At 52.1% G+C, this 24,262-nt stretch overlaps 11 protein-coding genes across 11 annotated transcripts; 5 read left to right on the forward strand and 6 right to left on the reverse strand.

Annotated features, from left to right (window-relative positions):
• Window positions 1-785: 785 nt before the first annotated feature.
• K460DRAFT_349990 (ras guanine-nucleotide exchange protein Cdc25p) lies at window positions 786-4,574 on the forward strand (the record flags this gene model as incomplete). Its single annotated transcript, XM_040931464.1, has 2 exons — window positions 786-1,367; window positions 1,431-4,574. 2 exons carry the CDS (start codon window positions 786-788, stop codon window positions 4,572-4,574), a joined length of 3,726 nt encoding a protein of 1,241 aa, XP_040792410.1.
• A 714-nt stretch (window positions 4,575-5,288) lies between these two features.
• On the forward strand, window positions 5,289-5,723 carry K460DRAFT_349991 (uncharacterized protein; the record flags this gene model as incomplete). Its single annotated transcript, XM_040931465.1, has 1 exon — window positions 5,289-5,723. The coding sequence occupies one exon, from the start codon at window positions 5,289-5,291 to the stop codon at window positions 5,721-5,723; it is 435 nt and encodes a 144-aa protein (XP_040792411.1).
• Window positions 5,724-6,085: 362 nt separating this feature from the next.
• On the reverse strand, window positions 6,086-7,556 carry K460DRAFT_269901 (aromatic compound dioxygenase; the record flags this gene model as incomplete). The annotated part of the gene is made up of 2 exons (XM_040927612.1): window positions 6,086-7,251; window positions 7,307-7,556. The coding sequence occupies 2 exons, from the start codon at window positions 7,554-7,556 to the stop codon at window positions 6,086-6,088; spliced, it is 1,416 nt and encodes a 471-aa protein (XP_040792412.1).
• A 1,162-nt stretch (window positions 7,557-8,718) lies between these two features.
• Window positions 8,719-10,610, reverse strand: K460DRAFT_360699 (Rh-like protein/ammonium transporter). The gene is made up of 4 exons (XM_040932316.1): window positions 10,343-10,610; window positions 9,919-10,253; window positions 9,032-9,864; window positions 8,719-8,982 (listed from the first exon to the last, which is right to left on the reverse strand). The coding sequence occupies exons 1-4, from the start codon at window positions 10,425-10,427 to the stop codon at window positions 8,871-8,873; spliced, it is 1,365 nt and encodes a 454-aa protein (XP_040792413.1). The 5' UTR covers window positions 10,428-10,610; the 3' UTR covers window positions 8,719-8,870.
• Window positions 10,611-10,835: 225 nt separating this feature from the next.
• Window positions 10,836-11,881, forward strand: K460DRAFT_411659 (uncharacterized protein). Its single transcript, XM_040937485.1, has 2 exons — window positions 10,836-11,520; window positions 11,572-11,881. Exons 1-2 carry the CDS (start codon window positions 10,859-10,861, stop codon window positions 11,597-11,599), a joined length of 690 nt encoding a protein of 229 aa, XP_040792414.1. The 5' UTR covers window positions 10,836-10,858; the 3' UTR covers window positions 11,600-11,881.
• K460DRAFT_4777 (uncharacterized protein) lies at window positions 11,655-12,132 on the reverse strand. The gene has a single exon (XM_040938446.1). It carries the CDS (start codon window positions 12,027-12,029, stop codon window positions 11,766-11,768), a length of 264 nt encoding a protein of 87 aa, XP_040792415.1. The 5' UTR covers window positions 12,030-12,132; the 3' UTR covers window positions 11,655-11,765.
• A 1,094-nt stretch (window positions 12,133-13,226) lies between these two features.
• Window positions 13,227-13,823, reverse strand: K460DRAFT_258470 (uncharacterized protein; the record flags this gene model as incomplete). Its single annotated transcript, XM_040927440.1, has 2 exons — window positions 13,227-13,692; window positions 13,744-13,823. Coding segments are annotated over 2 exons (546 nt in total), but the record flags the coding sequence as incomplete, so codon positions are not given.
• A 382-nt stretch (window positions 13,824-14,205) lies between these two features.
• Window positions 14,206-15,791, reverse strand: K460DRAFT_411661 (uncharacterized protein). The gene is made up of 2 exons (XM_040937486.1): window positions 15,187-15,791; window positions 14,206-15,136 (listed from the first exon to the last, which is right to left on the reverse strand). The coding sequence occupies exons 1-2, from the start codon at window positions 15,726-15,728 to the stop codon at window positions 14,344-14,346; spliced, it is 1,335 nt and encodes a 444-aa protein (XP_040792417.1). The 5' UTR covers window positions 15,729-15,791; the 3' UTR covers window positions 14,206-14,343.
• Window positions 15,792-16,375: 584 nt separating this feature from the next.
• K460DRAFT_273346 (protein serine/threonine phosphatase 2C) lies at window positions 16,376-18,435 on the reverse strand (the record flags this gene model as incomplete). Its single annotated transcript, XM_040927866.1, has 4 exons — window positions 16,376-16,487; window positions 16,539-17,558; window positions 17,605-17,734; window positions 18,078-18,435. The coding sequence occupies 4 exons, from the start codon at window positions 18,433-18,435 to the stop codon at window positions 16,376-16,378; spliced, it is 1,620 nt and encodes a 539-aa protein (XP_040792418.1).
• Window positions 18,436-18,858: 423 nt separating this feature from the next.
• Window positions 18,859-21,274, forward strand: K460DRAFT_381758 (DUF654-domain-containing protein; the record flags this gene model as incomplete). The annotated part of the gene is made up of 2 exons (XM_040935376.1): window positions 18,859-19,762; window positions 19,811-21,274. 2 exons carry the CDS (start codon window positions 18,859-18,861, stop codon window positions 20,986-20,988), a joined length of 2,082 nt encoding a protein of 693 aa, XP_040792419.1. The 3' UTR covers window positions 20,989-21,274.
• Window positions 21,275-21,386: 112 nt separating this feature from the next.
• Window positions 21,387-24,018, forward strand: K460DRAFT_326123 (uncharacterized protein; the record flags this gene model as incomplete). Its single annotated transcript, XM_040930615.1, has 2 exons — window positions 21,387-21,964; window positions 22,016-24,018. The coding sequence occupies exons 1-2, from the start codon at window positions 21,466-21,468 to the stop codon at window positions 24,016-24,018; spliced, it is 2,502 nt and encodes an 833-aa protein (XP_040792420.1). The 5' UTR covers window positions 21,387-21,465.
• Window positions 24,019-24,262: the final 244 nt, after the last annotated feature.

Consider the following 24,262-nt stretch of genomic DNA (forward strand, 5'->3'; position numbering starts at 1 on the left):
TTGTTCTCCATTCCCCCCTCCTCTCTTGATCGCCGTTAGAAAGTGCGACGCTCCTGCTTCGCTACTCCTCTCAAGCCTTCGCCTGTCCCTCCTTAGCATTCAATCCAATCCAACGCCTCTCGACCAGCTGGATCCGTCGACGAGAGACAGTCCGCGTCTGAGTACAATCCACGAGCACAATTCGCCCTGTCCCATCTCTGCGTAACGGAAACGACGTCTGTCCCAGCCTCTCCCCACGTACAGCCCGTCTGGCAAGCTGTTTCACCACTCTTTACTCGTCGGCCTGCGTCCCAAATAGGTAATTACTTTCACGCCAGAATCACTCATTCGCTGCACTTTGCGACACGGCCAACCGCCAATTGTCATTCACCACCATTCACATCCTCGCCCGGACCTATCATCGTCGCAACGGGTAGCCTGTCCTCCGTTGGTCGCGTCCTTCTCTCCGCATTCCTAGCCGACGGGTCTGGTGCCATCATCGTCATTCCTCGCTTTTCTGGCTCAAACACAATAATAATAACACTCGCAACAGCAAAGAAAACAACAGCAGCACACCAACACCAAACCATCTACCCCGCAGAGACGCCATTTCCACTCATCCCCACCCACCTACCGTCAACTATCGACAATCGGCCTACGGTTCGGCCGGCGTCACCTACTTGCCTTGACTAGATGCTCGATACGCGTACCAGTGGACCTGCGACGCTCAATTAGCGATTTGCCTGTGGCCACGCAACTCCCCGACATAACTTGCCCAGTGGTCATTCACCCCTGCTACCTTCGACATGGCCGAGTACATGTTGGAGCAAGAAGACATGGACAGGAACTCGAGTGCAGTCGTTGCGCCCTTGAACATACAAAAACCACCAAGATCGCAGGTCAATGTATTCAGGCACAGTCGCCAGTCGTCCTCACGAGGAACGCACTCGACCCGGTCGCAGTCGCAGTCGCAAATATCTCCGCCTCTGACGCCCAAGACGTCTAGCGAGGCCATGGTCCAGCAGCCTCCCCCGCAACCCATCTTCCACAACTACCTACGCGCCTTCTATCACTACAGTCCAGGCTCCACCGTCTCGTCGTCAACCGACGAATCCTCCATCACTGTCGCAATCAAGCAAGGGGATGTTATCTTGGTCCACTCGGTGCACCCAAATGGATGGGCAGACGGTACTTTACTGGCATCTGGAGCTCGTGGATGGCTACCCACCAATTATTGCGAGCCCTATGATCACCCCACCATCCGGAGTTTACTAAACGCTCTAACCCATCTGTGGGATCTTGTTCGTGCTGGTGAGAATGGCGACCTATTCGCCTTCACAAAACAAGACTATGTAAGGGGCATGATTGCCGGAATCAGGTTCTTCCTTGTAGGTGGTGCAACATACTCTATCGCATATGCGTGTCTATGAGTCGTTACTGACCACGTGTAGGAGAGGACTGGCTGCTTGTCAAGAGATTCGCGTCTCATTGTCGCACATGTCGGTCTGCGACGAATGCGGAAAGGTCTCCTAGGTGATCTCTCTACACTCGTCAAGACGGCCAAAGTGCTGCAGGAGACGCTGCAATCAAACGACGCGCCGGTGCCAGTGTTTGAGCATATGGACGAGCTCGTACTCAAGTCCTTCAAGCTCGTGACCAGAGCCGTCCGGTTTCTTGACATTTGGGCCACGGATGCAGTGGCGCTGTCACTGTTTGAGCTGGGTGATGCCACGGCTCAAAGACCATTGACTCCGCCGTCTGACGCTGCTGTGCAACCGCCACCAACATCACACCGAACGGGCGAAGACACCCTCCCGGCGAATGCTTGCGAATCCCCCGTTACACAAGGAGTATTTTCCGCGCACGAAGACTGGGACTCCGCAACAAGTCAGCTATCACGTAACTTCAACCGTCTCTCAGTTGCCTTTTCTCTACCCTCGGAGCCAGACTCGCTGCATTCGCCCATCCTACCTCCTCAGTCTCAATGTCAAGTACATCGACTCTCGGTCACCCACCGTTTGTCTTACACTGGAAAATCTCAAGGTGCGCGCAAAGGAAATCTTGCTTCCGAGCGGCTGAACACCGCGCAAGACGCTTTTTTGGGCTTTATTGGTTCTTTTATTGGGTTGCACCTACAATCGCGCTCGTCGGAAGAGCTCGCGCATATCACCCAGCAATCCGTCATTGCGTGTCGTCAATTACTCGTAGTTGTGGAGGAAGTATGGGAACGCGACTCCAGAAGGTCCCAGCCACTAGAAGAAGCCCGAGACACCATGTACGCACGACTGACCGAACTTGTACAAGCGACAAAGGACATGTTCTCTGCTACCGACGCTGAGGTAGTTGGAGAGGTTGTGACGCCAGATTCTGGGAAGCAACTCGTTACCGCTGCCACGAGCTGCGTTCGGTCTGCTGGTGACTGTGTTACCAAAGCTCGGCTTGTGATCGAGAGGATAGGGGATTTCGAGTTCGAAGTGGCGGGCTTGGGACTATCCGAAGCCATCTTCCAGCAACTTCCATCAGTCGATCAACAACAACAACAACAACAACAACAACAAGAGGACAGGCCTAAGACGCTCAGACTGTCGGAACCGCCACTAGAGACTAATAAACCACTTCCCGCCCCGCCGGCTGAAGAACGTCAACTTCCGCCTCCACTAGTCATCTCTGAATCAAAGCCTTTGCCCGAGGTCCCGCAGCCTTCGCCTGTGGAGAATAATAGAGCGAGCCTACGACCTGCCCAACCTGCTGTCATCGTGGAAAGTCCCACTGCGGTCTCGTTCAGATCTTCAAGATCATCACTGCCGGGTCTTGGTGCAGTACCAACTTCAATTTTACCCCCACTGAGCGCAACCGAGACTCTCGACAGCCCTGTCAGTATCACTGGTGGGCCCTTCACCAGTTCGGCCAAGACCGACAGTGTCAACGTCTCCGTAACCGACTTGAGCAGTAGCTACCACTTCAGCATGCGAGCTGGTTCTGGAAGCGTCGTTTCTCACACATCGACAAGGGCCACCACTCCTGAACATTCGCCATTGAAGAAGCAAAGCACTCAGACATTGGTTAGCAGCTTTGGCAGTTCATCAGAGCTTCGGTCTCTGGCAAGCGAGGACGTCGCGGCCGGTGAAGAGCATCTGTTGGAGACCACCTACGTGCATGAGCTCATCTACAACAAGGAAGGTCAAATCTCCGGCGGGTCTCTCCCAGCTCTTGTGGAGCAGCTTACCACATACGAATCTACGCCAGACGCCATGTTTGTCACTGCCTTCTTCCTCACGTTCCGTCTCTTCACCACCCCGGTAGAACTTTGCCGATGTCTGATCGATCGTTTCGATTATATTGGGGACAGCCAATCAGTCGGAGTGCCAGTCCGTCTGCGAGTCTACAATGTCTTCAAGGGTTGGTTGGAAACCCATTGGTCAGGAGATAGCGACTCTGCCGCCTTGGGTATAATCCTCGCGTTCGCTACGGGAAAGCTACGGGGGGCTATGCCTGCGGCTGGTAAACGCTTAGCGGAACTTACCTCCAAGGTAACCGAAGTTCGAGCAGGAGCTCTTGTACCGCGCCTAGTCTCTGCCATCGGCAAGACGGGAGTCTCACACACGGTGTTCACTCCTGCTGACAGTAACGTTCCATCCTCGAATATGACTAAAAGTCAACTCAACGCACTACGCGCTAGCAAGGAAGGCAAGTCACAAAGTAGTATCCTTGACTTTGATCCTCTTGAGCTAGCAAGGCAATTCACCATCATCGAGTCGAGGCTATTCTGCGCTATACAACCAGAGGAACTCCTTGCCTTGGAGTGGACCAAGAAGGGCGACTCGAAAGCACACAACGTCAAAGCAATGTCGACTCTTTCAACTGATTTGGCAAACTTGGTAGCAGATACCATCTTGCATCTTGAGGATGCAAAGAAGCGATCCATCATGATCAAGCAATGGGTCAAGATTGCAGCAAAATGCCTAGAGCTCAACAATTACGATTCGCTCATGGCCATCATCTGCTCTCTCAACTCCTCGATGGTAACGCGCCTGAAGAGAACCTGGGAACTTGTATCTGCGAAAACAAAAGCTCGCCTAGATGAACTGAAGACGATCACCGACGTCGGGCGCAACTACGCTGTACTTCGCCAGCGTTTGCAAAACCATGTCGCTCCATGCATTCCATTTGTTGGCATCTATTTGACAGACCTGACATTCATCGACGTCGGCAACGGCACCACGCGGCAACTCCCCGGTGATTCTGGCCGCGACAGCGTTTCGGTCATCAATTTCGACAAACACATGAAGACTGCCAAGATCATTGCTCAGATGCAATCGTTCCAGGTTCCGTATCGTCTGGCTGCCATCCCAGAGATGCAGGATTGGATGGAAACGCAGATTCAGCGGGTCCGCTCCAGCGACCAGGCAAACGTACAGAGCTACTACCGTCGCTCTCTACTCCTCGAACCAAGGGAGTCTCAACATTCCACAAGAGGTTCACCATCCGTCGACAATAGCGCACAGAGCATGTTCTCTGCAGACAGCCGCACCAATACCAAGGACAAGTTCGAGTTCCTGAACTTCAACTTCTCTACAAGCAACCTCCGGGGTTGATGAACACTTGTACAGCGCTTCAATGCGCCATTCTTATACGGCTGACCTATGTGGATCATACCTGATAACGGTTCGGCATTCCCTATATTTTCACAAGGCGTTCGGCCATGAACATACCTAATGTTTGCGTCTTTACTGTTATATCTTTTTATTCTGTCACGGACAGTCACGATACCAATGCTCGATTTCCTTACTTACCTTATACCACTTGAGCGATTTCTTTTTTGGGGGCATTTATCACGGTGGATCAAGCATCTGCCCATTATTTGTTAATGTTAAACCCCATTTTGGGAGCTTCTCGAAGCACATCGAGCTGGGTGATTGGCGTTAGAGGGAAATGGAAATGCTATCAAAGCAACGAATGCAGTGTTGGGGTCAGCGGATAAAAGCATCGACGATAAAAGGGAAGATGGGAAGAGACGAGGTGTTCTTGTATAGTCATGTACCATGCGCATATGCATGGCATCAGGAGTTCAATCTGCCGATTGCGCTGCACGAATGAAAGCAATCATCCAACAATAAACGAGTGCCAATGTGCAATGCCTCCCACGCGATTTATACAAGTTCCAATTACGTGATTCCCAAAGTAAGTCGACGCCCAAGTGGGTCTGCGTAGTGCGCGAGACCCCCGCGGCACCTTTGAAGTTTGACCACTCCCCTCCCTGTCTCTCCAGATCGCCAACCACGAAACCCCGCGACGAGCACCCGTCCACGATGACCTCACCGCAACACCTCCTCGTCGATGTCCGCTCTCCCCTTGAATTCGCATCCGGTGCGCTCGCTAGCGATATAGCACCCACCGTGAACATCGAGTTCCAAATCATCGACCAATTGCCCGAGATATACGCTGCGCGCGGCATCGACGTCTCCAAAGACGACGATATCACGCTCTACTGTCGGTCTGGAAGACGGTCCAATATTGCTTTGCAGACGTTGAAGAATATGGGGTACCAGCACGTTCGTGATATCGGGGGCCTGGATGAGGCGCGTAGGGTGCTGGATAAAGAGCAGGTGGACAGACAGTTGGTTGCAGAGATGGCGGAGAAGGAGGAGAAGGGAGGGGCAGGAGGATCCGAGGATCCGAGGACGCATACGAGGGTGAAGAGCTTAGCTGCGTTGGTGGACGGGCTGAAGGCGTTGGAGGACTGAAGAGCAAGGATCATACATCAGGGAGTTGCAAGACAGCGAGTCTGGCCTTGTAGACTCCCGGGAGTTGACGGGCATACTTCAGAACGAGGAAGGACACGAAGCAAGATTCAGCTCGGTTCTTCGGAAACAACGAAGATGCAATTCAAGTCTTGAAATAATATACAGGTAACTACCAATTCCCCTTAAGCGAGTGTGTAAAGTTTGTTCGCTGCAGTAGAACTTGCGCTCTATGCTATACTCTTTTCTGACACACCTCCAGTTTACCATCCACTACACGCCGCTAGTGGATACCCTATCTCTTAACCAAGGCTAAAACGTGTCACACGCAGCCATTTAGCCTCGGAGACGTCCTCCTGCTAGTCCTACTGAGGAGGCCCCTGCTGATGCTGCTGATGCTGCTGCTGCTTGCCATTTCGCTGTGAGCCTTGACCATGGCCCTTTGCAGGACTTCCATTGCCGTGTTGAGGAGCGTTAGATTTTGCTGCCTTGTAAGACTGGGTACCGGAAGTTGAAGCACTCGAAGCAATCTCACTGGCAACAGAAGCTGAAGCAATCGAGGCAACCTCACTTGCAACAGAAGGCGTCGAAGAGATGACAACAGTGCTCAAGCCAGTACTGGCAGCGGCGACCGCACCGGTCGGTATTCCAGAGCCAGTTGGCCTAACACCAGACGGTGGGCCACCGGAGCCACTAGGGGGGCCACCGCCCATACCGCCACCAGCGTTCGCATTTGCAACACCACCATTCTCAGTGAGATACGCAGCAGGCGTAATATTGAACGAATTCGACGTGTCCATTCCAAATGATAGCCATCCGAAGAGACCTTCAGACACATCATCACCCAGGAGAACGTACTCGATGAGTGGGTCCACGGTCGCAGCTTCTTCGGCAAGGATGGAATCTTCGGCGTTGGTGGTGAGCTCTTGTGTATTGCTGGCGTACGGTTCCTGCTGTTCGACGAGCGAAATGAGGTCCTGGTCGAAGAACATTTGTCCTACGTGGGTGACGGAACCGCCGGAGAGGGTTTCGTTGGCGTTTACGGTTGCGTCCTGGGAGGTCATGACGTGAATATGCGGCGCGCGGCCGGTGTAGTGGCCTGGGAAAAGCGTATCAAACACCACAACACCATCATCGTCAGACTGCTGAATACCACGAAGGAAGGTGTTGTCCAGGTTCGTCGTATCGTTCGTATTGCCGTTGCCGTTGGCAACGACACCAGAGTACACACCCGTGGAGTTGCAGTGCCAGATCTCCAGGAAAGCCTGCGGCACAGGTTCGCAGGTGGTGACATCGATGATTTGGATGTCGAGTGTCAAGTGCACACCTTCTTGATTCTCGGTGACGTTTTCGCGGACAAGTTCACCCTGAACCCAGTACGGGCCTTGGGTTACTTCGGGGGTTAATATGCAGGAGTTGTTGCTTGCGAAGAGGATAGATGGGTCGGTGTCTACGGTGACTCCGGTGAGGTTGGAGGCATGGGAGGTGGCGAGGACGGAATCAACGTCTCGCACTCGGAGGTAAGGTTTCGCTATTCCACTCATCAGCTTTTGTCCACGGGACTGTTTAACGGGGTTAAGACGTACCTTGGCTAATGGCTCGTTTAGCCCTCAACTTCTCCACGGCAACACTCCTGCGTGCATGCATCGCAGCATCATTTCCACGAGCCTTCAATTTCTCCGCGCAGTGGGCCAACGAGCGCTTGTTGTTGGCCAGATAAGCCCTACGCTCGGCGATCTCCAGCGCATTCTCTTCAGCGCTCTGGCCAGGGTGGGCGATGGAGGCCTGGAAGAGCATAGCTGCACCTACGAGGGTGGAGAGGATGGCGGACTTCATGCTTAAACGGTAGAAGCAAGAGTTGTAAATGAACCCGAAAGACGAGGCTAATGAAGGATGAGAGAAGTGAGGATACTGGTTGGTGGTGGTGATACTCTCAACAGCTCGAGGGCTTCCAGTTTTATATTATGGTCCTTGTACACTGCATGGAAGCAGTGGCCCCTATCGCAGTGGGAAACAACATCGTCACCCCGGCTTGTTTGCCTGTTGTACAGCCTCGTTCACTATACTCGTCGTCACAAGCATACGCAAGGCGCTAGACCCCCGGCTTGGCAGCGCGGCAGTGGACATTGCAGGAGCTGATCCTGGGGAACTTGGACTTCAGATCTGGCTGTACTCTTGTCTCCTTCAGATACTAGCCGTCCATGAAAAACGCACTCTTCCTGGGTGTCTCTTCTCCAACATATCTCATAGACCAGAGTACCTACAAAGAAATTGTGAGTTCTAACAGAGTGCAAACTACTAAGAGCAATTGGGCTCTCTCTGCCCAAGCTAGCACACTATACTCATGCCTCGTCGTTTCGAAACTCCACAGGGCCTGCATTCGAAGACGCCACTTCCCTTCTCGATGTCTACGTAATACTCGGCTCGCCAATCAAAAGCGGTACATTCCAAAGCACGACGTTGCCATATAGCTCGCCCTTGCAGCAGCACGCCCACAGACCTGCAGCCAACACTGTGTCTACGCGTCTCCGTAGGCGGTCAGTATAGTTTTGTTGACCTCGGGGCCGGCATACGTACTTTGTCTTAGCGCGACGCACGTAGTCGGCTGAAAAGAGTAAGGTCCGCCGAAGTTTAACCCTCCCTTCATGCTTCTCATCTACGAAGGCATCCAATCAGTAGCATTGCGATTATGCATTCGTTCTCAATGTGGGGCTGTTGTTCTTATTGAATAATACAGCATGACGGTTGGCGCGTGATTGCTTGCGTACGGGACGAGGCGCGATACGAGCATTAAGCTTTGGGTGATAGGGCTTGCGTTTTGCTTAGTTTACTGCTATTGTGACGCTAGTAGATCTCTCTCTTCGGCGATATGAAACCGCGTGTCTTGGTACGATGGAGGAATGTGACATTGGGGGTGACGAAGGGTTTCGCTAGCTGCAACGCAGCCTAAACGGATGATGACTCTAGACACCAGCAAGCCTGTCAAAGTACGCAAACATGTTTCATATTTAGACTGTAAGTATGTGGTGACATTTAGGGTCGAGCTATTGCGTAAGACTCTCTAGACAGTTAGAAAGATCTACATTAGGCACTCAAAATAGCCATAGACAATCAGCGTTGCGTTATCTCGTCCGCTTCATGTATCAAAACTTAGTCGAGGTGCAGCTCGCCCTCACGCTCCGCGTACGGATAGTACTTTTGGGTCTCTGTCCAGAGCGTCTCCTCGTCCATCTGGCTGGCGTCTAAACCGGCGATGATATCCCTGTGATGTATCAGTATTTGCACGCAATTATCTTTTAGAGTTTACCCACTTATCCTCAGCCAAGACCTCGAATCCTGGCACGCAGTCGATGAGTGCATAGATGACATAGCTCCCAATGAACGACCAGAAGAACCCAACAGAAGCCTCAACAATTTGCACACCCAGCTGCCGAACATTGCCGTCGAAGAAGACACCTCCAGCGATCTCCGTGACGCCATCATAGCCCGCGACTTCCTTCCGCGCAAAGCATCCAGTTGCTATTGTCGCCAGAATACCGCCGATGCAATGGGTTGCGAACGTGTCGCCATGATCGACCCAGCGCCAGCGTCGGGCCAAGTCGGTGAACTTGATTCGAAGCGCTTGTCGACAGACTAGAGCGCCTAGTATGCCAAAAAAGAAGGCGGTTGGTGTGTCGATGAAGCCGGCCGAAGGAGTGATCATAATGAGCCCGGATATTGCACCCATGAAGCAGGAATCGAGACTCCATCGCCCAACCTCGACATATGTATATAGCATCCAGGTTAGAGCCCCGCTAGCCGCACATAGATTCGTGACGCACAACGCCATGACGGATTTGAAGTTGAACGCTAAGGTGGTTCCAGCATCGAAAGCAAGCCAAGAACCCCAGATACTGATCATCGCGAGCAACTGGCAAAGCGAATTGACCGGCCGGTGTATCACGAGATGTGATGGCGTGCGGAGCGAAGACTTGCGCGAGCGGAACAGTGGATACGAAAGGTAGACGGACATTGCGGTTGCTGTTGCGCCAGAGTTGATGTGTACGGGCGTGCCACCAGCAAAATCCACCACACCGAGGTCCATTAGAAAGCCACCTCCCCAGACCATATGAGCGAGGGGATTATAGACGAATGTAGACCATAGCTATAACTCAACGTTAGATATGCGGAGAACAATATTCTACAAACCATTACTCACGAAGATGAATGGTATCAGGGGCAGCAGTCGTCCCCTTTCACAAGCCCCTCCCACAGCAATGGCACAAACTGTAGCCTGGAAAACTAACTGGAAGAAACTAAACAGTACGGCGGGTATCGTGCCGACCGGTTCTGCAAGCACGTTTCTATGGAAAGCATACGTAAAATCTCCAAATATATCACCTCCTTCCCCATATGTCAGGGTATAACCGATCAAAAACCATTGTATGGAGCAGACGGTAACGGCAAGAATGGCTGGCATGACAGCTGCAAGAGAGTTAGAGCGCGTGGTGTATCCGGAGTAGGCTATGCCTACTGCGGGGATGATGCCCCAGCCTGGCAGAAGTAAGCGATCATCATGGAGGACGCATAGAATTATCCTCGCGTTGCGAAAGTTTGCAATGTCATTAGTTTGGTAGACATACAGAAGACAGAACAAACGAGAACGAAGAGCGTGTCGGTACGGTCGCAAGCCTCCCACGCCTTCAAGACATCTGTAGGAAGACCCATGGTGGCAGTAGTTCAGCTTCTCAGCAGCGAAAAAATGGCATGGGCGGCAGAAACGAGGAGCAGAAGTGATGAATTTAGAACGAGGTTGTCCGGTAGGCCTTCTCTATGTAGCGCTGGTACAAGCCAGCCACCACGGCTGAACGCGCCCCGGCAGAAGGGGACTCTGCTCCTCTTTCGATGACGCTTAGTACTTAGGCGTATGATATGCATCGTAGCCCTTCCTGAAACTAGAAAGGATTGGTTGACAGAGTGAAGCTGGGAGCATGGAAGCTGACGCGCTGATAAGATAAGGCATCTGGATGCGCTTCCAGGTTGATGAATGCCCCCCACTTGTTCGCACTAACCGTTCCTAGTTACGATAAAATTGGGCCTTCACATCCTGGACTCTCCAGGGCTGCGTCCTTGATACCACTACTAACTTGACTACCGCAATGTCTGACAGCGAAGAGACGGATGTCTTTGGCGTAAGTCAAGGCCTCGTGCCCTCGGCGCCCATCAAGTCCGCTGGTGTGTCCGAGGTGGACTTCGACGGGTTATTATCCGCGCCGCTCAAGCTGAACGAGGATCTAAAAAATGGATGCGGCGGGCAGCTGTGGCCGGCAGGCATGGTGCTCAGCAAGTACATGCTACGAAAGCACAGAGATGATCTCGTCGACAAGGAAGTTCTAGAGCTGGGCGCTGGCGGAGGTCTCGTAGGTCTCGCAGTAGCGATAGGCTGCAAGACAAACACAACATTACACATTACGGATCAAGAGCCCATGTTTGAGCTCATGAAGCAGAACATTGCTCTCAACAACCTCGGCTCGCGTGTCACTGCATCGATATACGACTGGGGTACACCTACTCCTTCGCAGCTACCGTCACACCCGGATGTCATCCTCGCCGCTGACTGCGTGTACTTTGAGCCTGCGTTTCCACTTCTGCAACAAACGTTGAAGGACCTGATTGGCGACAAAACAGTGTGCTACTTTTGCTTCAAAAGGAGGCGGCGAGCGGATCTGACTTTTATGAAGACTGCAAGGAAACTGTTCAATGTGCAAGAGGTGGATGATGACCCAGATAGAGAGGTGTATTCGAGAGAAAAGTTATTCCTGTCAGTTAAGTTCAAGTCATAAACTGGACGTATGTGGCTCACTCCAGATAGATACCGAATTACGGCCAAGAAAGCTTGAGATGACGGATGTGTGGGTCGTGCTATTTTATGAGATATGAAAGAGTTGCATTTCCAGTTCCCGGGGCAGATGAGCAAATAGGAGGGGAAATGTTAGATTTAAGGTCTAGCATGTTCATCACCAGCCTTAACTATGGAACCGGCAGTCCTTTGATTACTTGCACGCTTCAGGCCGAGTTTACGGTATTCCGCAAAGACTCGCTGGAAAGATATCGACCACGGCTAGGGGCTTGAACAAAAAGAAGGGCAAAAAAAACATACAACAGCGGGGATTCGCTAGTGGTCACCCACCTAACTACTAATCCGCCGGTATCCTGCTTAAGTACCGCTGAGCGAACGGGAAGCGCTGAATTCAAGATCCTATGGTCGTATGTGGAATAATTGGCCAGAAAGGATATATATATAGGCACGTATACTCGGTGGAATGTCATTTGGCTACGAAAGAATGTGGAGGAGAGGATTGCTAAGAATGTGCATGAACTAGTAGGCTTCCGGAGTCTATTGAAGTGCCCCGAGTCATCGAAGCTCTCCACAACGCACTATGTATATTGAGATATTTCCCTAGAATAGATATCTCTCTACGCGATAGTTAAACAAGGGCATTGTAGCCAAGGCTGCAAATATATATGGCCGTGGCCTATTGCCGAAGATAATATTGTGGGCAGACTCTAATATGGTATTTTGAGTGTGCAGAGGATATAAGGGATGCAAGCAATAGTAATAGGAAAGGAATCTAAAGACTATTTTTAGTCTAGTATTACTTATTCCTTAAAGTCTGCATTAAATGTATGCACGCTACTCTAAGAGGATTTTCAAAGCGCCTACGCCCTAGTTGAGCTATCGCTGGTTCTGTGGAAGTATTTTGAGTGTTAGGCTCTACAAGCTAATTCAGTCTGGCGCCAAGTACATCGCTACTCTTTACTTTTAGCGGGAAATCGCCAACATTAATACGAGACTAGGGGTTCTGGTCTATAACTGTGTATGGTGCGAATTAGTATCTTGTCCCGAATCCGATTGGGCGCACTTCTGTTGGTAAGACATTCAACCTGATATAGTAAGGGAGCAATGAGACTGTATATGGCCTACTGGCGAATGCGTCTAGGGACGGCCTATTCCAGGTCCTATTTCAGCCAGTTAAAATTGTGCTGCCGGCGAATTGGACGAGTAACTGGCTTCCTGTGGAGCGAAACTTTTCATTCATCAGTCAGTCCCTTTTTCCCTGTCGGTGAATGTTACAGAGCTGACTCAATCTAGCACGCTGGTGGGTAACGACTATGTACGAAATGCATTTGTGATATACTAACCTCGTACCTCAATTTTAGGTATGTACCGCAGCCGGATTTGACTACTTGGTCATATGTGTATCCGAAGGTAGAAACTATCAAGTCTATTGTATAAGATAGCAAGATGGAGTGTAAAACAACTGTTCGTGGCATTCATATCACGGGGCCGTACTACTGGTAAGACTGATTTGTGGGACTAGTCACAAGAAAGCAGTCAATCCGCGATTTTAAATGTATAGATGCTTATTGCACCCATTTTAAAGATTGCCCTGAAGCTATCTATATGTTTCCCCCAAACGTAGTATTCTTGTCCATGCTACAACCTCACAGACCGAATTACGACGAGCTACTAAAGAACTCCTCAAACTTGCTCTTCCCTTCCATCTCCCGAATCTCCTTCTTCAACGCGTCAATCCGATAGTTCTTAAACGCCCTCTCAATCCTCTCCCTACTCTGAGGATCCTTTGTAATGGTCTTAGCCGCGCTCGCCGTGCCTGTCAATAAACCAAGCTCTCCACCGAGGAACAGGCCGCCGACGCTGAAGAGGAAATACGTAGCTGCATCACCCCAGCGCGAGGGGCCTGAGAGCTTTGCGCTAATGTCGGGGATGGGCTCTACGCGGCCGTCGGCGAAGCGCACCTCTACGGGCTTTTCCATCGCGCGGAACGCATTGAAGTATGCTAGCCGCATAGCGCGTAGGCGGAAGGCGAAGTAGATGCCCAGGCCTAGGCCGATTCCAGACGCGATGCCCGCGTGTGTTGAGACCTTGCTACCTGCGCTCTTGAGGAGGTCGCGATCTTGTTGATTGAGGCTATCGATGGTTAGACATGGGAGGTTTCATGCAAAGATCGGGTGGATGTACTCATGCTGTAGGTGCTCTTCTGCAAGTTGGCGGAGGTCTTTGGAACGGCGGTCGCGGAAGGCGGCTAGGGAATCAGACATTGTTGGTATCCGTATCTAAGTGTCAATTGGGAGCCCAAAGAGAATGTATGATCAATTGAGGTCAATTGAAGATGGTAACTTCAACTAGCGAAATGATTTACCTTCTTCGTCATTCTTAGATACCTAGATATGACATCATGTGGAACTCGGAACTCGTCGGAGTCTAGCCGAACTAGGATCGTGAACACACGAGCACGAAGTCAAGAGAGTATTCAGATTTACTTACGTGGGAGAAATTCCTTGAGGTATAAGTTGAAGTTTCTAGCCTATCGTACATCTATCTAACTAGGAGCCTGCATCGGTCGCTCGAAACTTTAATTGGGTCGTCAAATGTTTTTGGTTTGAACTGTTGAGATCAGTTGTATTCCTTTCTTTACGCGGTGCTATGTGTATATGATTTAATATTTGTACAGCTTGTCTGCCTTGTTTAGAATATATAAGTATAGAAGAGAAAAATCGCCCAAATGGACTTATCATCAAATCCAAGCATGCCCAAACAAACCCACTCAAGTTCTACAGCTCAGATTGACGCCCCAGTGACCTGCACGCTGTATTGCAATCCTTGGTTCAACTCGGCTGGGATGGCAAAGGCGTCATATTGCACGAGCGCTGGCGTTTTGGCGATAACCACAGAAACTTCATCACCATTCGCGACCGCGGTATTGGCCTTGCCGTCCACGATATCAGTGTAAGTGATCTTGTCTCCGCTCTTGACGACCAGAGTACCGGTATACTCCCCTTCGGAGGTAATGGTGACAGAGACAGTTGTGCCCTCAACCTTCAGCGGGATGATATTGGCGCCCATATACCTCGGGGCGCGGTCGCTCTTGACCGCACCACTGGCGTCCAGGTGGTCGTAGTTCAAAGACGTCCTGCGGGCGAGGAAAGCTTCGTGAGCTTTTGCGTGACCGATATCGACATAAGCCATATGTGCCCAGTACCTGCCCACCACCTTCTGGACAGTCACACCAGTGTCAGCGAGGAGGTTGGAGAGGGCGTGTAGGGGAGTGTCGTTGCTGTTGAGAGTGTATTTACGGAACATTCTCAACAAGGTATCATTTCCAAGACCCTGGAAGTTGTCCGGGTTGTTGTTCAGGTAAGCAATGAAAGGCCAGGACTCGTAGTAGTTTCCGGAGTTAGGTGTGCCGTCCACAATTACTTTATACGAGTTGCCGATCACTGCATCAAGAGCGATAATTGATTCGCCTTCGGCGGCAGGCAGGCGTTGCGCAGACTTGGCCGAGGTGCAGGTCGGGGTGGAGATGTATGTGTCGGCAATATAGTTTGCAATGGGCTCCCACCAAGCACCAGTTCTGTGATTGTTAGTTTCCAGTAATCTTCGGTGCTTGCCTTGAATGCATACCGTCCTTGATCGATCCAGTTCTTCTCGGACACACTCAACGCATGCCCGTACTCGTGCACAAACACTCTCGGATCCGTCAAATATTCATCCACAACCTCCAGCCACGTTAAACCAACTGCTGGATCGGCACGCTGGACGCCAGCCGCACCATTCAGCTGGCCGTCCACCTTGCTGTAGACGTTCGTCTTGTACCAGGTATCATCGGTGGCGGAGGTCCAGCTCAGAGCTGGTGTACGCCATCCTAATTGCTCTACGAAACAAGAATGTGCGGCCTCCAGATGTTGAATGGCAGTGTCAGCGGTAGTCTCAGATGTGCCATAAACGCGGAAGTGTGCTGAATCTTTGAAAGAGGAGCCACCGCCACCGAGAGAGGGGTTTGCTGTATAGGTCGCTGGCCCGGCAACGTTGGCGACGATGGTTGGGTTTTCGACTATCTCAGGAGTCTCGACTGGGGAAGACTGTGGGAAAGGAGCTGGTCGTGCTGAAGCCAAGATGCTGTAGTGTCCCGCGACCAGCGCGATGATGGTGTTCTTGTTCAACATGGTAACGGAAAAGACTGTAACGGGGAAAATATAAACGAATGAAAACAGCGAGCGAATGAACGCATGCTAAAGACCGGGATACAAAGCTTTATAGATTTCATCGTCAACTTGATCCTTGTGTACATCATCGTGTGGACATGCCTTCGAGCCTTCATTAATTATGCACAGAGCTTTGGGACACCATGTATGTTTAGTGTTGATGGTGCCAGCTTGGCGACGATGGGTAGGAAACAAGCTAGCGGGTGATTGAAACAACGCATTGAATCACTTTCGCAATCTTAGTTCATCGAAGCAACAGGGGCAGTTATCCTTTAGGCTAAAGCGATGACACTTCGAAACGACTAGTAGTATGGAAGTGGAGAACGGGGGGCGTTCGGAGAAATTTTCCAGAGGTCAGTTTTCAAATTGACCAAAGAGGTGGAGTGTTCCTGTGTTTCAGAACTAGGTGCTATACCTTTAACAGTTGTACATACCAAACCGAGAAATAATCTTCCGCCAAATGTCACTCTCTCTTACCGTGAACGCCTTGCGCCGAAAAGTCCAGAACACCGCGCTAGACGTATGTGGGTACATGCTGAGCCGACGAAATGAATAGTGGGGTACATCGTCGACGATGCATCAATTATCAGTGAAATCCAACCTGAGGCTTATAGCTTCGCCTTAACCTCTGGTGCTACTGCGCTGGCTTCCTTATTTAGTGTGACGTTTCCAGTGCCTGTATCTTCGCCGAAGAATATAACTTCGACGGTCAAGTCATCCCTGATTGTACTTAGTCAATGATTATAGTTTATGTTTTGGGCTGTCACATACCTGTATCGTCGCGAGAAGGGACTCGGCAGTGTAAGCAGTGCACTTAGTTGATCTTGATCTTTTCCACCAAGCGCATTTCGCACCAGATGAGTCGCTGCATTTTTGTCCTCGACCACGAACCTCTCGTTGAGGCTGGTCTTGGTACCCCACTGCTGTTGACGCATCGGTGCTCGCTGGCCTTCGCCACTCTCGCCCGCTTTTTGCTCTACTGGCAATTGCTTCTGTGTTGACCACCAGCTCTGCAGCCAAGAATGAGTTTGGGAGCCTTGCTTGCCCGGGGTGCCCTGTGCATCGAGCCATTGGCCAACTAGGCCAACGACCTCCTCGTTGGTGAGCATTTCCCAGAGACCATCAGTGGCCATGACGACAAAGTCACCTTTTTCTGGCTCGACTTTGGTTGTAGTAATGATGGGCTCGGCGGTTACATAAGGCGGTGTTTTGAGAAGTGCCGACGGGGTCCGTGCAAAGTATGACTTCTTCAGCTCCGCATTTGTCTCGAGCGTCCACTTGTAGTAGGCGTCGCCAAAGGCACGAGATGGTTCTAGCCCACCAAGGATGCGGCCATTCCTGACTACGTTGGGCTCGCCAGGGTGTTCTTTGCGTAGTCTTTCGGCCTCGCTCGTGGTGCCTCCGGTCTGGTCTTCTGATAGCGGGGTTGCTGTCCACTTGCCGTTGGTGCCGCGTCGTCCGAGAACCGCACGGGAGTCACCAGTACATGCGACTCGAAGAAGCTTTGAGCGGCTATCGTAAAAGGACAGCAGAGCGCATGATCCAGAAAGGGCAGGTGCAAGCAACTCGGCAGCGGCAACTTTGGACTGCGCTTTCTTGACCTTCTTCACGGACTCGTGTACAATCTCGTTGTCTAGGCGGACGAAGCCAGTCTTGATGGCCTTGTCGATGGCTTCTGGGGTTGGGAAGTGGAGAGAAGGATCCTCTACTGCGGATTTGTAGGTGCTGTTGAGCTCGCGTGCAACGTAGGAGATGAGGGTTTGGCGAAGTTTAGCTGAAGTGACCCAGCCACTGTGCGAGTTAGTAGTGACCTCATACTGGCATGCATTGGATCTACCTGTGTCCGTCAAAGACGCCCCAGAACATCCAGTCGCTGGCCATGGCACCATTGTCAGTAGCTGCCAGGTTTGAAGGCACTTCTACAATTTTCTCGGCATGATCGTCCTCAATGGGATCATTGCTAGGACCTGATGAATGTGTTGTTAGACAGTGTCCAATTGAGTGTGAACGTTGAGGTAAGAAAAACCGCAAGTCCAAGGAGTCCAAGATGTCGGATATTGTTGTAGGTTTAACCGAGCGCAGAGCTCGACTTCGACTTTGTCGCAGCGACATCATCGATATGTTTCTTTGTCTTGGAGTGCCTGGTCAGACTCTGCTTTTCTGGCACACTGGAATCGCAGGTGGCGCAATAGTACGTCTTGTTTGCGCGACGAGCTGCATCCCGAGCTGTCTTCTTTTGGTTCTTCGCCTTGGATACTCGACCGACACCAGAAACCTTGGAGAGTATTAAGGAAGGAAAGAGTTACATACACTGCACAACATCGTATCGCACCACACCCTGCCCCCTGCCTACAAGCCACGACTCTTCGTTTTTCCTCAACTTCGCTGTCGCCTGGTCTGGGTCTAGCATTTCTAGCACCTTCCTGCCGTAGTCGTCCGTCTCTTTCGAGATGGGCCCAGTGCCAGTGATGGTCCCCGTATACAGTTCACCGGGGCCTACAACGAGCGCTTTCCTGGTCGGCTCGCTGTTCACAGCGCTCGTGAGATTCCTGGCTTGATCGGCGGGAGATTGCGAGTGACCGGACGACTGCGTCCCGTTGTAAGCATAGAAGGCACCCGAGGCGACAGCTGCAGCTACCAGCGCACCCGTAATAGCGCGGAACTGCATCGACGACGTGAGGACGACGGGCGAGGTTCGCGGGCGGAGATAGTGGTGGGCGCGGAAGACTAGGCCATTGCTGGGCGCGAAGAGGCCAACACGGGTGCGGGTGAGCTTGCGCAGACACGGGCGACGGGCTGATCGAAACACTTGAAAAGCAGCCCGACGCATTTGGCTGACAGTGCTGAATAGCTGAGGAGGGAGAGGTTGACAGGAACAAGAACAGGAACAAGCTTTGGGAGGACCATGCCTGTCGTTGGAGGAGCACCCGGGCGAACGAGCGAACTGCCCCGTGCGCAAACACCACAGCCAGACCAATCAACGACATCTCGTACTAAAGCGTCCAACTAACGGCTCGGAGAGGAGAAATCGTTTACCGTCACCCCGTCATAGCCTCACCATCCACCAGAAGATATTTTCGACACACATAAAATGTCTTCGCGGGCGTTGCGGAGAGCACAGCGGGAACTGGAAGAAAAGCAAATACAGGAAAAACTTGCACAGGAAGAACTCGATGAAGAAGAGGAGTCAGAAGACGAAGTGGCGCCCAAGTCAAACGCAAAACCTAGTTTGTTTGCCATGCTAGGAGATGGCGACGACAACGACAACGACGACGACGACGACGAAGAAGAAGAGGTTGAAGATGCCGAACGACAAGCTGAAGCCCAAGCCTCCGATGACAAGGCCGAAGCTGCGAACGCACCCGCATCAAACCCCTCAAGGAAGAGCAAGAAAAAGAAAAAGAAAAAAGCCAAGGGAAAAGCTGCTTCTTCAAATTCCGAACCAAAATCTGCATCTACAAAGGCCCCATCCGGTCTCGATGAGATTGACCAGGCGTTGCTTGCACTCAATCTTGCATCGAATGGTCGAATGGACACTGACTTACAGCAACAAGGCTCTGCCGTTAGCGAAGAGAAGCAGCAGCTGTTCGCCGTGCTGAGTGTCGACACGCAGCATCTGCATGCCGCAAATGAAATGAAGAAGCTTTTTGGCCGGGCTGCTCTGCAGAATACTGACGAAGAGCAGCCGCGGGCACGACAAAGAGGCCAAGGGCAGCAGGGCGGTATTGCTGCTGCCATCGCAGGTCGCAATGCCCCTGGTAACCGTAATCTTGCCTCCCTAGGTCTTCGACGAAACATTTTCATTCAAGGCAAAGAAGAGTGGCCACGAGCAACATCGGGAGGCCTGGGCATGGAGATCGTTGAGAAGCGAGCCGACGGTAGCGTCGAGTATCGATTCGTGCACAACAGCATGTATCAAGAAGTACAGCGACAATTCCAAGTATGTGTCGGCGGTATGGATCCTGATCGCATGGTCCAGCTTTTGCATTTCAACCGTAAGTGGATCAACTCTACCCTCGTATGAGAAGCTCACCTCCTTATAGCATATCACATCTCCACGCTTCTTCAAGTCTCTGAAATCGCAAAGCAACAGCGCGATAATGCGACTGCGTCCGATCTCCTTGAGCGCGCCCTCTTCACCTTTGGTCGCTCTGTTCACTCAACATTCTCAGCGAATCTGGCAGCTGGAAAGGCACGGCTCGACTTCCGCCGCCCAGAGAATCGTGAGTTCTGGCTCGCTACATGGCGCTATATCAGCACACTCGGCGTTCGAGCGACGTGGCGGACAGCACTCGAGTGGGCTAGATTACTGGTGGCTATGGACCCCGAGCAGGACCCGTACTGTCTCCGCCTGCTCCTCGACCAGCTAGCTTTGAGGGGACGAGACCCACAGGCACTGGTGGACCTAGCAGAGGCAGACTACCTGCAACGGCTTTGGAAGATCCCGCCAAACCTTGCCTTCAGCGTTGCGCTTGCCTATGATCGTCTCAAGCAACCCCAAAAGGCACGTTCAGCGTTACGGAATGCGGTCAAGGAGTATCCATGGCTGGCAGCACGACTGTGCAAGGAACTCGACATTTCTCCGATACCCAAGCCCATTTGGGGCAAAGAGCCAAATGGTGACTATCAAGAACTGCTATGCCAGATTTACGTACCAAAGGCGAAGGATCTGTGGAACACGACCGAAGGCACAGGTCTTCTCGTTGAGGTCTGCTACTCATTTGAAGAGGAGCTCGGTGCAGGAGAAGACCCTTACTGGCTGGCTCAAATACCAGAGACGGACTTGGCGAGACATGTCATCCTCTCCGACGACCGCAGTCTCCTCTCGCTCCTCGAGACGCGTGTCAAATCCAAATTCACATCCGTCTCCGACCCTTTGCCTCCTGATAACAACCTAATCTCATATGACGCTTCCACTGTCGGGTCAGGCCCTGGACATGACCGCCTTGCTGCAATGCGGCGAGAGCTCCTCGCCGAACTTGAGGAGTTCCGGGAATACTTTCAGAGGATAGAGATCGAGAACCTAGTGGGCGGAGGGCTGACGGAAGACAGTCTCATCCAGGCACTGGAGCAGGCAGGTAGTAGCTTGGACGAGTTCAGAAGGAATTCGGAGCGCTTCCAGATGATCCGCACGGGGCTACAAGAAGCAGGTGTGCAGGTTGTGTTTGACGGGGAGGCGGAGGGCCACGGAGCTGGGACGGGCTCAGAGACGGACGGATAGACCTGGATAATGAGATGTATGCCCAGGCGACTTGTTCTGCCCAGCGTTTCGCGGATCTTGTCTGTGATACGTGATGCGTATATGTATAGCCCACCCCATGTATCCCTGTTTCCGTCTGACGGAATTCGGATCCGAGCCCACTATGCTCATACGGGTAATATGCGGAGACGTAGCTTGCATACAAAAGAAGACCAGACGTCTGAAACAAGGTGAGTTGCACGCCACATCGAATCAAACTTGGCCACGTCCGTGCACTAGAGGCTCGGAATCCCTGCCGCCGTTCCCCAGAGTGACGTCTCTGTTGTTTATATGTGCACCGCCTAGACCCAAACTGCACCGCCTCAGCCCCTCAGCTTCTCTTTTCACTCTCCCATTTGCACGTGTCAAACCAAGCAGCCCGATTCCATAGAGCGACGACTTTTGACCAAGTCACATCAACTGTGCTGAGTAGTTCGCGACGCCATCCTGCTCGCAGCCATGAGCGGCATGCGCGCCCACATCGCCAGCCGCTTGCGCAGCTCCTCGCTTTCGGCCGTGCCGCCTTCTCGACAGAGCTCTGAATATTCTGGAGACCTAGCTAAAATTGCAGCTTCTGTTCTCTATCGCTCTCCACTTCCCTCCAAAGAAGGTAGACCTGTCTTTATCCTCAACGCTGCCGCTCTACCCGACTCCCACGAAGCTGACTACGACACTCTACTCCCTTACGTCCTCGCACGCCTACCGGAAGAAGACGACTTACTGAAGGGCTTTGAATATGAGGTCGTCTTCTTTGCCGGCGATGGCGACATGTCGGCCACGTCGAAGAAACACAGGCCTGGCTGGGGTTGGTTTCTGCAAGCGTACCATGTCCTGTCGAGGGCTATGCGGAAGAGGCTCCAGAGGCTGTACATTGTGCACGAGAAAGCGTGGGTGAGGATCCTGACGGAGATATTCTCCACCATCGTTAGCCCCAAGTTTAGGAGGAAGATCTATCATGGTATGACCCTGCCCTGGTTCAACTACTTTCAATCATACTGACTACCTCCAGTCTCGAGCTTAACTAGCCTTGCCCTCCAGATTCCTATCGAGAATCTCCTCATTCCTCCCTCTACGTACCTCACGGACCGCCGCATTTCCGACGACATCTTCGTGCCTTTTGCCAGCGGCAAACGGGCCTTCGCCGCCCGCAACCCTTTTCCCACAAGCAGCAATGGCAAGACACGCTTTCCCCGCGTTCTTAGGGAGTCCACGGGCTTTGTGCTCTTGGAGCCGAACATCACATCCGAAGGCATCTTCCGTATCCCTCCAAACTCGAAGCTGCGAGATGTCCTAAAGGAAGCGTACGACAGGGGCCAGAAATACATCATCTGGAAGGATAACGGGGTTACACTGCCCATACCGCCGTATCCAACTGCGGAGCTCCAGGATGACATACTTGCTGAGGTGGACCCGAAAGACGGCTATTCAGTCTTCATGGCTGCGGCGCTGATCAAAGCGTGGTACGCGTCATTGCGGCAACCTCTCTTCCCCACGGAGTCGTATCGCGATCTGAAGAGGTTATATGGAGATGTTCAGAATGTTCCCGACCTTGACCAGCTGACGGACTTGTTTTCTCCAACGTCCGAGTGGTCTCTCCTGCCTGGCATCTCTCGCCAGATTATCGTTAGACATTTGTTGCCACTCTTGAATACGGTTGCTGCTCGACAAGAGCAGAATAAGATGACAGCCGAGAATTTGGCTGTCTGTTTTGCGCCTGCGCTGCTGTGTGGACCAGACCACATTGAAGACGCGAAGATGTCTTCCATCATTAGGAGGATATTCACACGAGCGATTGACATGTGGTCAGAGGGACTCCGAGAAGCATGTGGGCAGAGGGCGAGCGATTTTGAGGTGGAGTTGAAGTTGCCAAAAGACGAGTCCGACTGGGATGATCCGGTAGAGGGAAAGAGAAGCTCAGCGGACGACAGAGAGTCATTGGAACAACAAGCGAGCGGTATCACACTCCAAGACAATGAGAAGCTGCCTGTGTACTCCGAGTCACGCTCAAACGAAGGAGTACCACCTCCGCTACCGCCGCGCACCCGAATACCATCCGCAACATCCTCCACCGACTCCACCAAACGAAAACCCGCGCCTCCGCTAGTCGTGCCCCCCAGGTACTCGACAGTCATTTCAGACGCCCCTGAACACGTCGCAGAATCGCCGTTAACCTACGCTGCCACCACCGACGGGTTTGCCCCACGACGAGAAGATGACCAACAGGGACCCCCACTACCTCCACGGTGGGATTCAGTGAAGGATGAGAAGAAGTCTGGTACGAGCAATCCAGTTTCAGTTTCAGCTTCTGCTCGATACCATGTTCAGGATGATCCTCAATGTCCTGTTTCTGCTTTCGCATCTAAACTCAACCTTCCAAAGAGGAAAACCCTGACTGCAACACAGATTGATAACGTAGAGAAATCGGTCGTTACACCAGTCGACGTGGATAAAGCGTCTGAAATCCACGGTTTAGGTCCGGGGCATATGGTACAAGGCGGATTTGCCCTCCCTGGTCTCGTGACGAAACACAACAGCAACACTGGGGTGAAGAGGGCCCCTTCATTCACATATACAGGGAGTGAGACGTTGTCTCCCGTTCCATCAAGCGCCGTCTCAGCACCAGCATCCGCTTCTCAGTTCCGTCGCCCTAGTATCCCCGCCTCTGCTTCCCGCACACCGAGCATAACCTCTCTCGCGCGCCCCGTGTACCCCGGAGCACAGCATAACTCCGCAAACCCAACTGCCAATCGCCCAGCGTCCAAATCGACAAGTCTCCCCGCTCCTGGTCCCATGCCAAGGCTACGCGCCCCAAGTGCAGCGCTACTGTCACGCATGCCGAGCTTTGAAAAGAGTCAACAACAGGAAGAGCAACCGTGTCCAGTGAGGAAGATGTTTACGCCGAAAAAGTTGAATCTCAAGAAGCAGTCTGTGGAGGATTTGAGACGGTTGTATGAAGAGCGGGCGGGAACGGCGAGTGCGCTTATTGAGGCTGGGCGACATCGGTATGCTTGAGAGCGCTTCCTTTATCCTCGTCGGATCAGTGCTTTGTTCTTGGGATACCCTTTCTTTTAAATGGCTCACAGCAACCTTTTGTAATATTAATTTCCTATACTCATGAGCAGTGCTTGCTTGGTTTTGCGTATAACGTGATTCACTTAATAGGGGGCGCACCCCTCAGATATATAGATGGGAAAACGAGCAGGGTTCGAGGCTAGGAACTATATTAAAAGTTGTCCCTTTCTTCATCGATGATATG

Source organism: Cucurbitaria berberidis (assembly GCF_010015615.1).
Source record: "Cucurbitaria berberidis CBS 394.84 unplaced genomic scaffold K460scaffold_1, whole genome shotgun sequence".
Taxonomy (NCBI): domain Eukaryota; kingdom Fungi; phylum Ascomycota; class Dothideomycetes; order Pleosporales; family Cucurbitariaceae; genus Cucurbitaria; species Cucurbitaria berberidis.

What these genes read in the sequence shown, in the direction of transcription:
- K460DRAFT_360699 (XM_040932316.1), bottom strand. Translation starts at nt 10,427, where the DNA reads ATGGGTCTTCCTACAGATGTCTTGAAGGCGTGGGAGGCTTGCGACCGT. An exon ending in TCTCGTTTGTTCTGTCTTCT is followed by an intron (nt 10,254 to 10,342) that starts GTATGTCTACCA and finishes TACTTCTGCCAG; the next exon opens with GCTGGGGCATCATCCCCGCA. An exon ending in CCCTGATACCATTCATCTTC is followed by an intron (nt 9,865 to 9,918) that starts GTGAGTAATGGT and finishes GTTGAGTTATAG; the next exon opens with CTATGGTCTACATTCGTCTA.
- K460DRAFT_411661 (XM_040937486.1), bottom strand. Translation starts at nt 15,728, where the DNA reads ATGTTGAACAAGAACACCATCATCGCGCTGGTCGCGGGACACTACAGC. An exon ending in AACTGGATCGATCAAGGACG is followed by an intron (nt 15,137 to 15,186) that starts GTATGCATTCAA and finishes TAACAATCACAG; the next exon opens with AACTGGTGCTTGGTGGGAGC.
- K460DRAFT_411659 (XM_040937485.1), top strand. Translation starts at nt 10,859, where the DNA reads ATGTCTGACAGCGAAGAGACGGATGTCTTTGGCGTAAGTCAAGGCCTC. An exon ending in TCGAGAGAAAAGTTATTCCT is followed by an intron (nt 11,521 to 11,571) that starts GTCAGTTAAGTT and finishes CACTCCAGATAG; the next exon opens with ATACCGAATTACGGCCAAGA.
- K460DRAFT_4777 (XM_040938446.1), bottom strand. Translation starts at nt 12,029, where the DNA reads ATGACATTCCACCGAGTATACGTGCCTATATATATATCCTTTCTGGCC.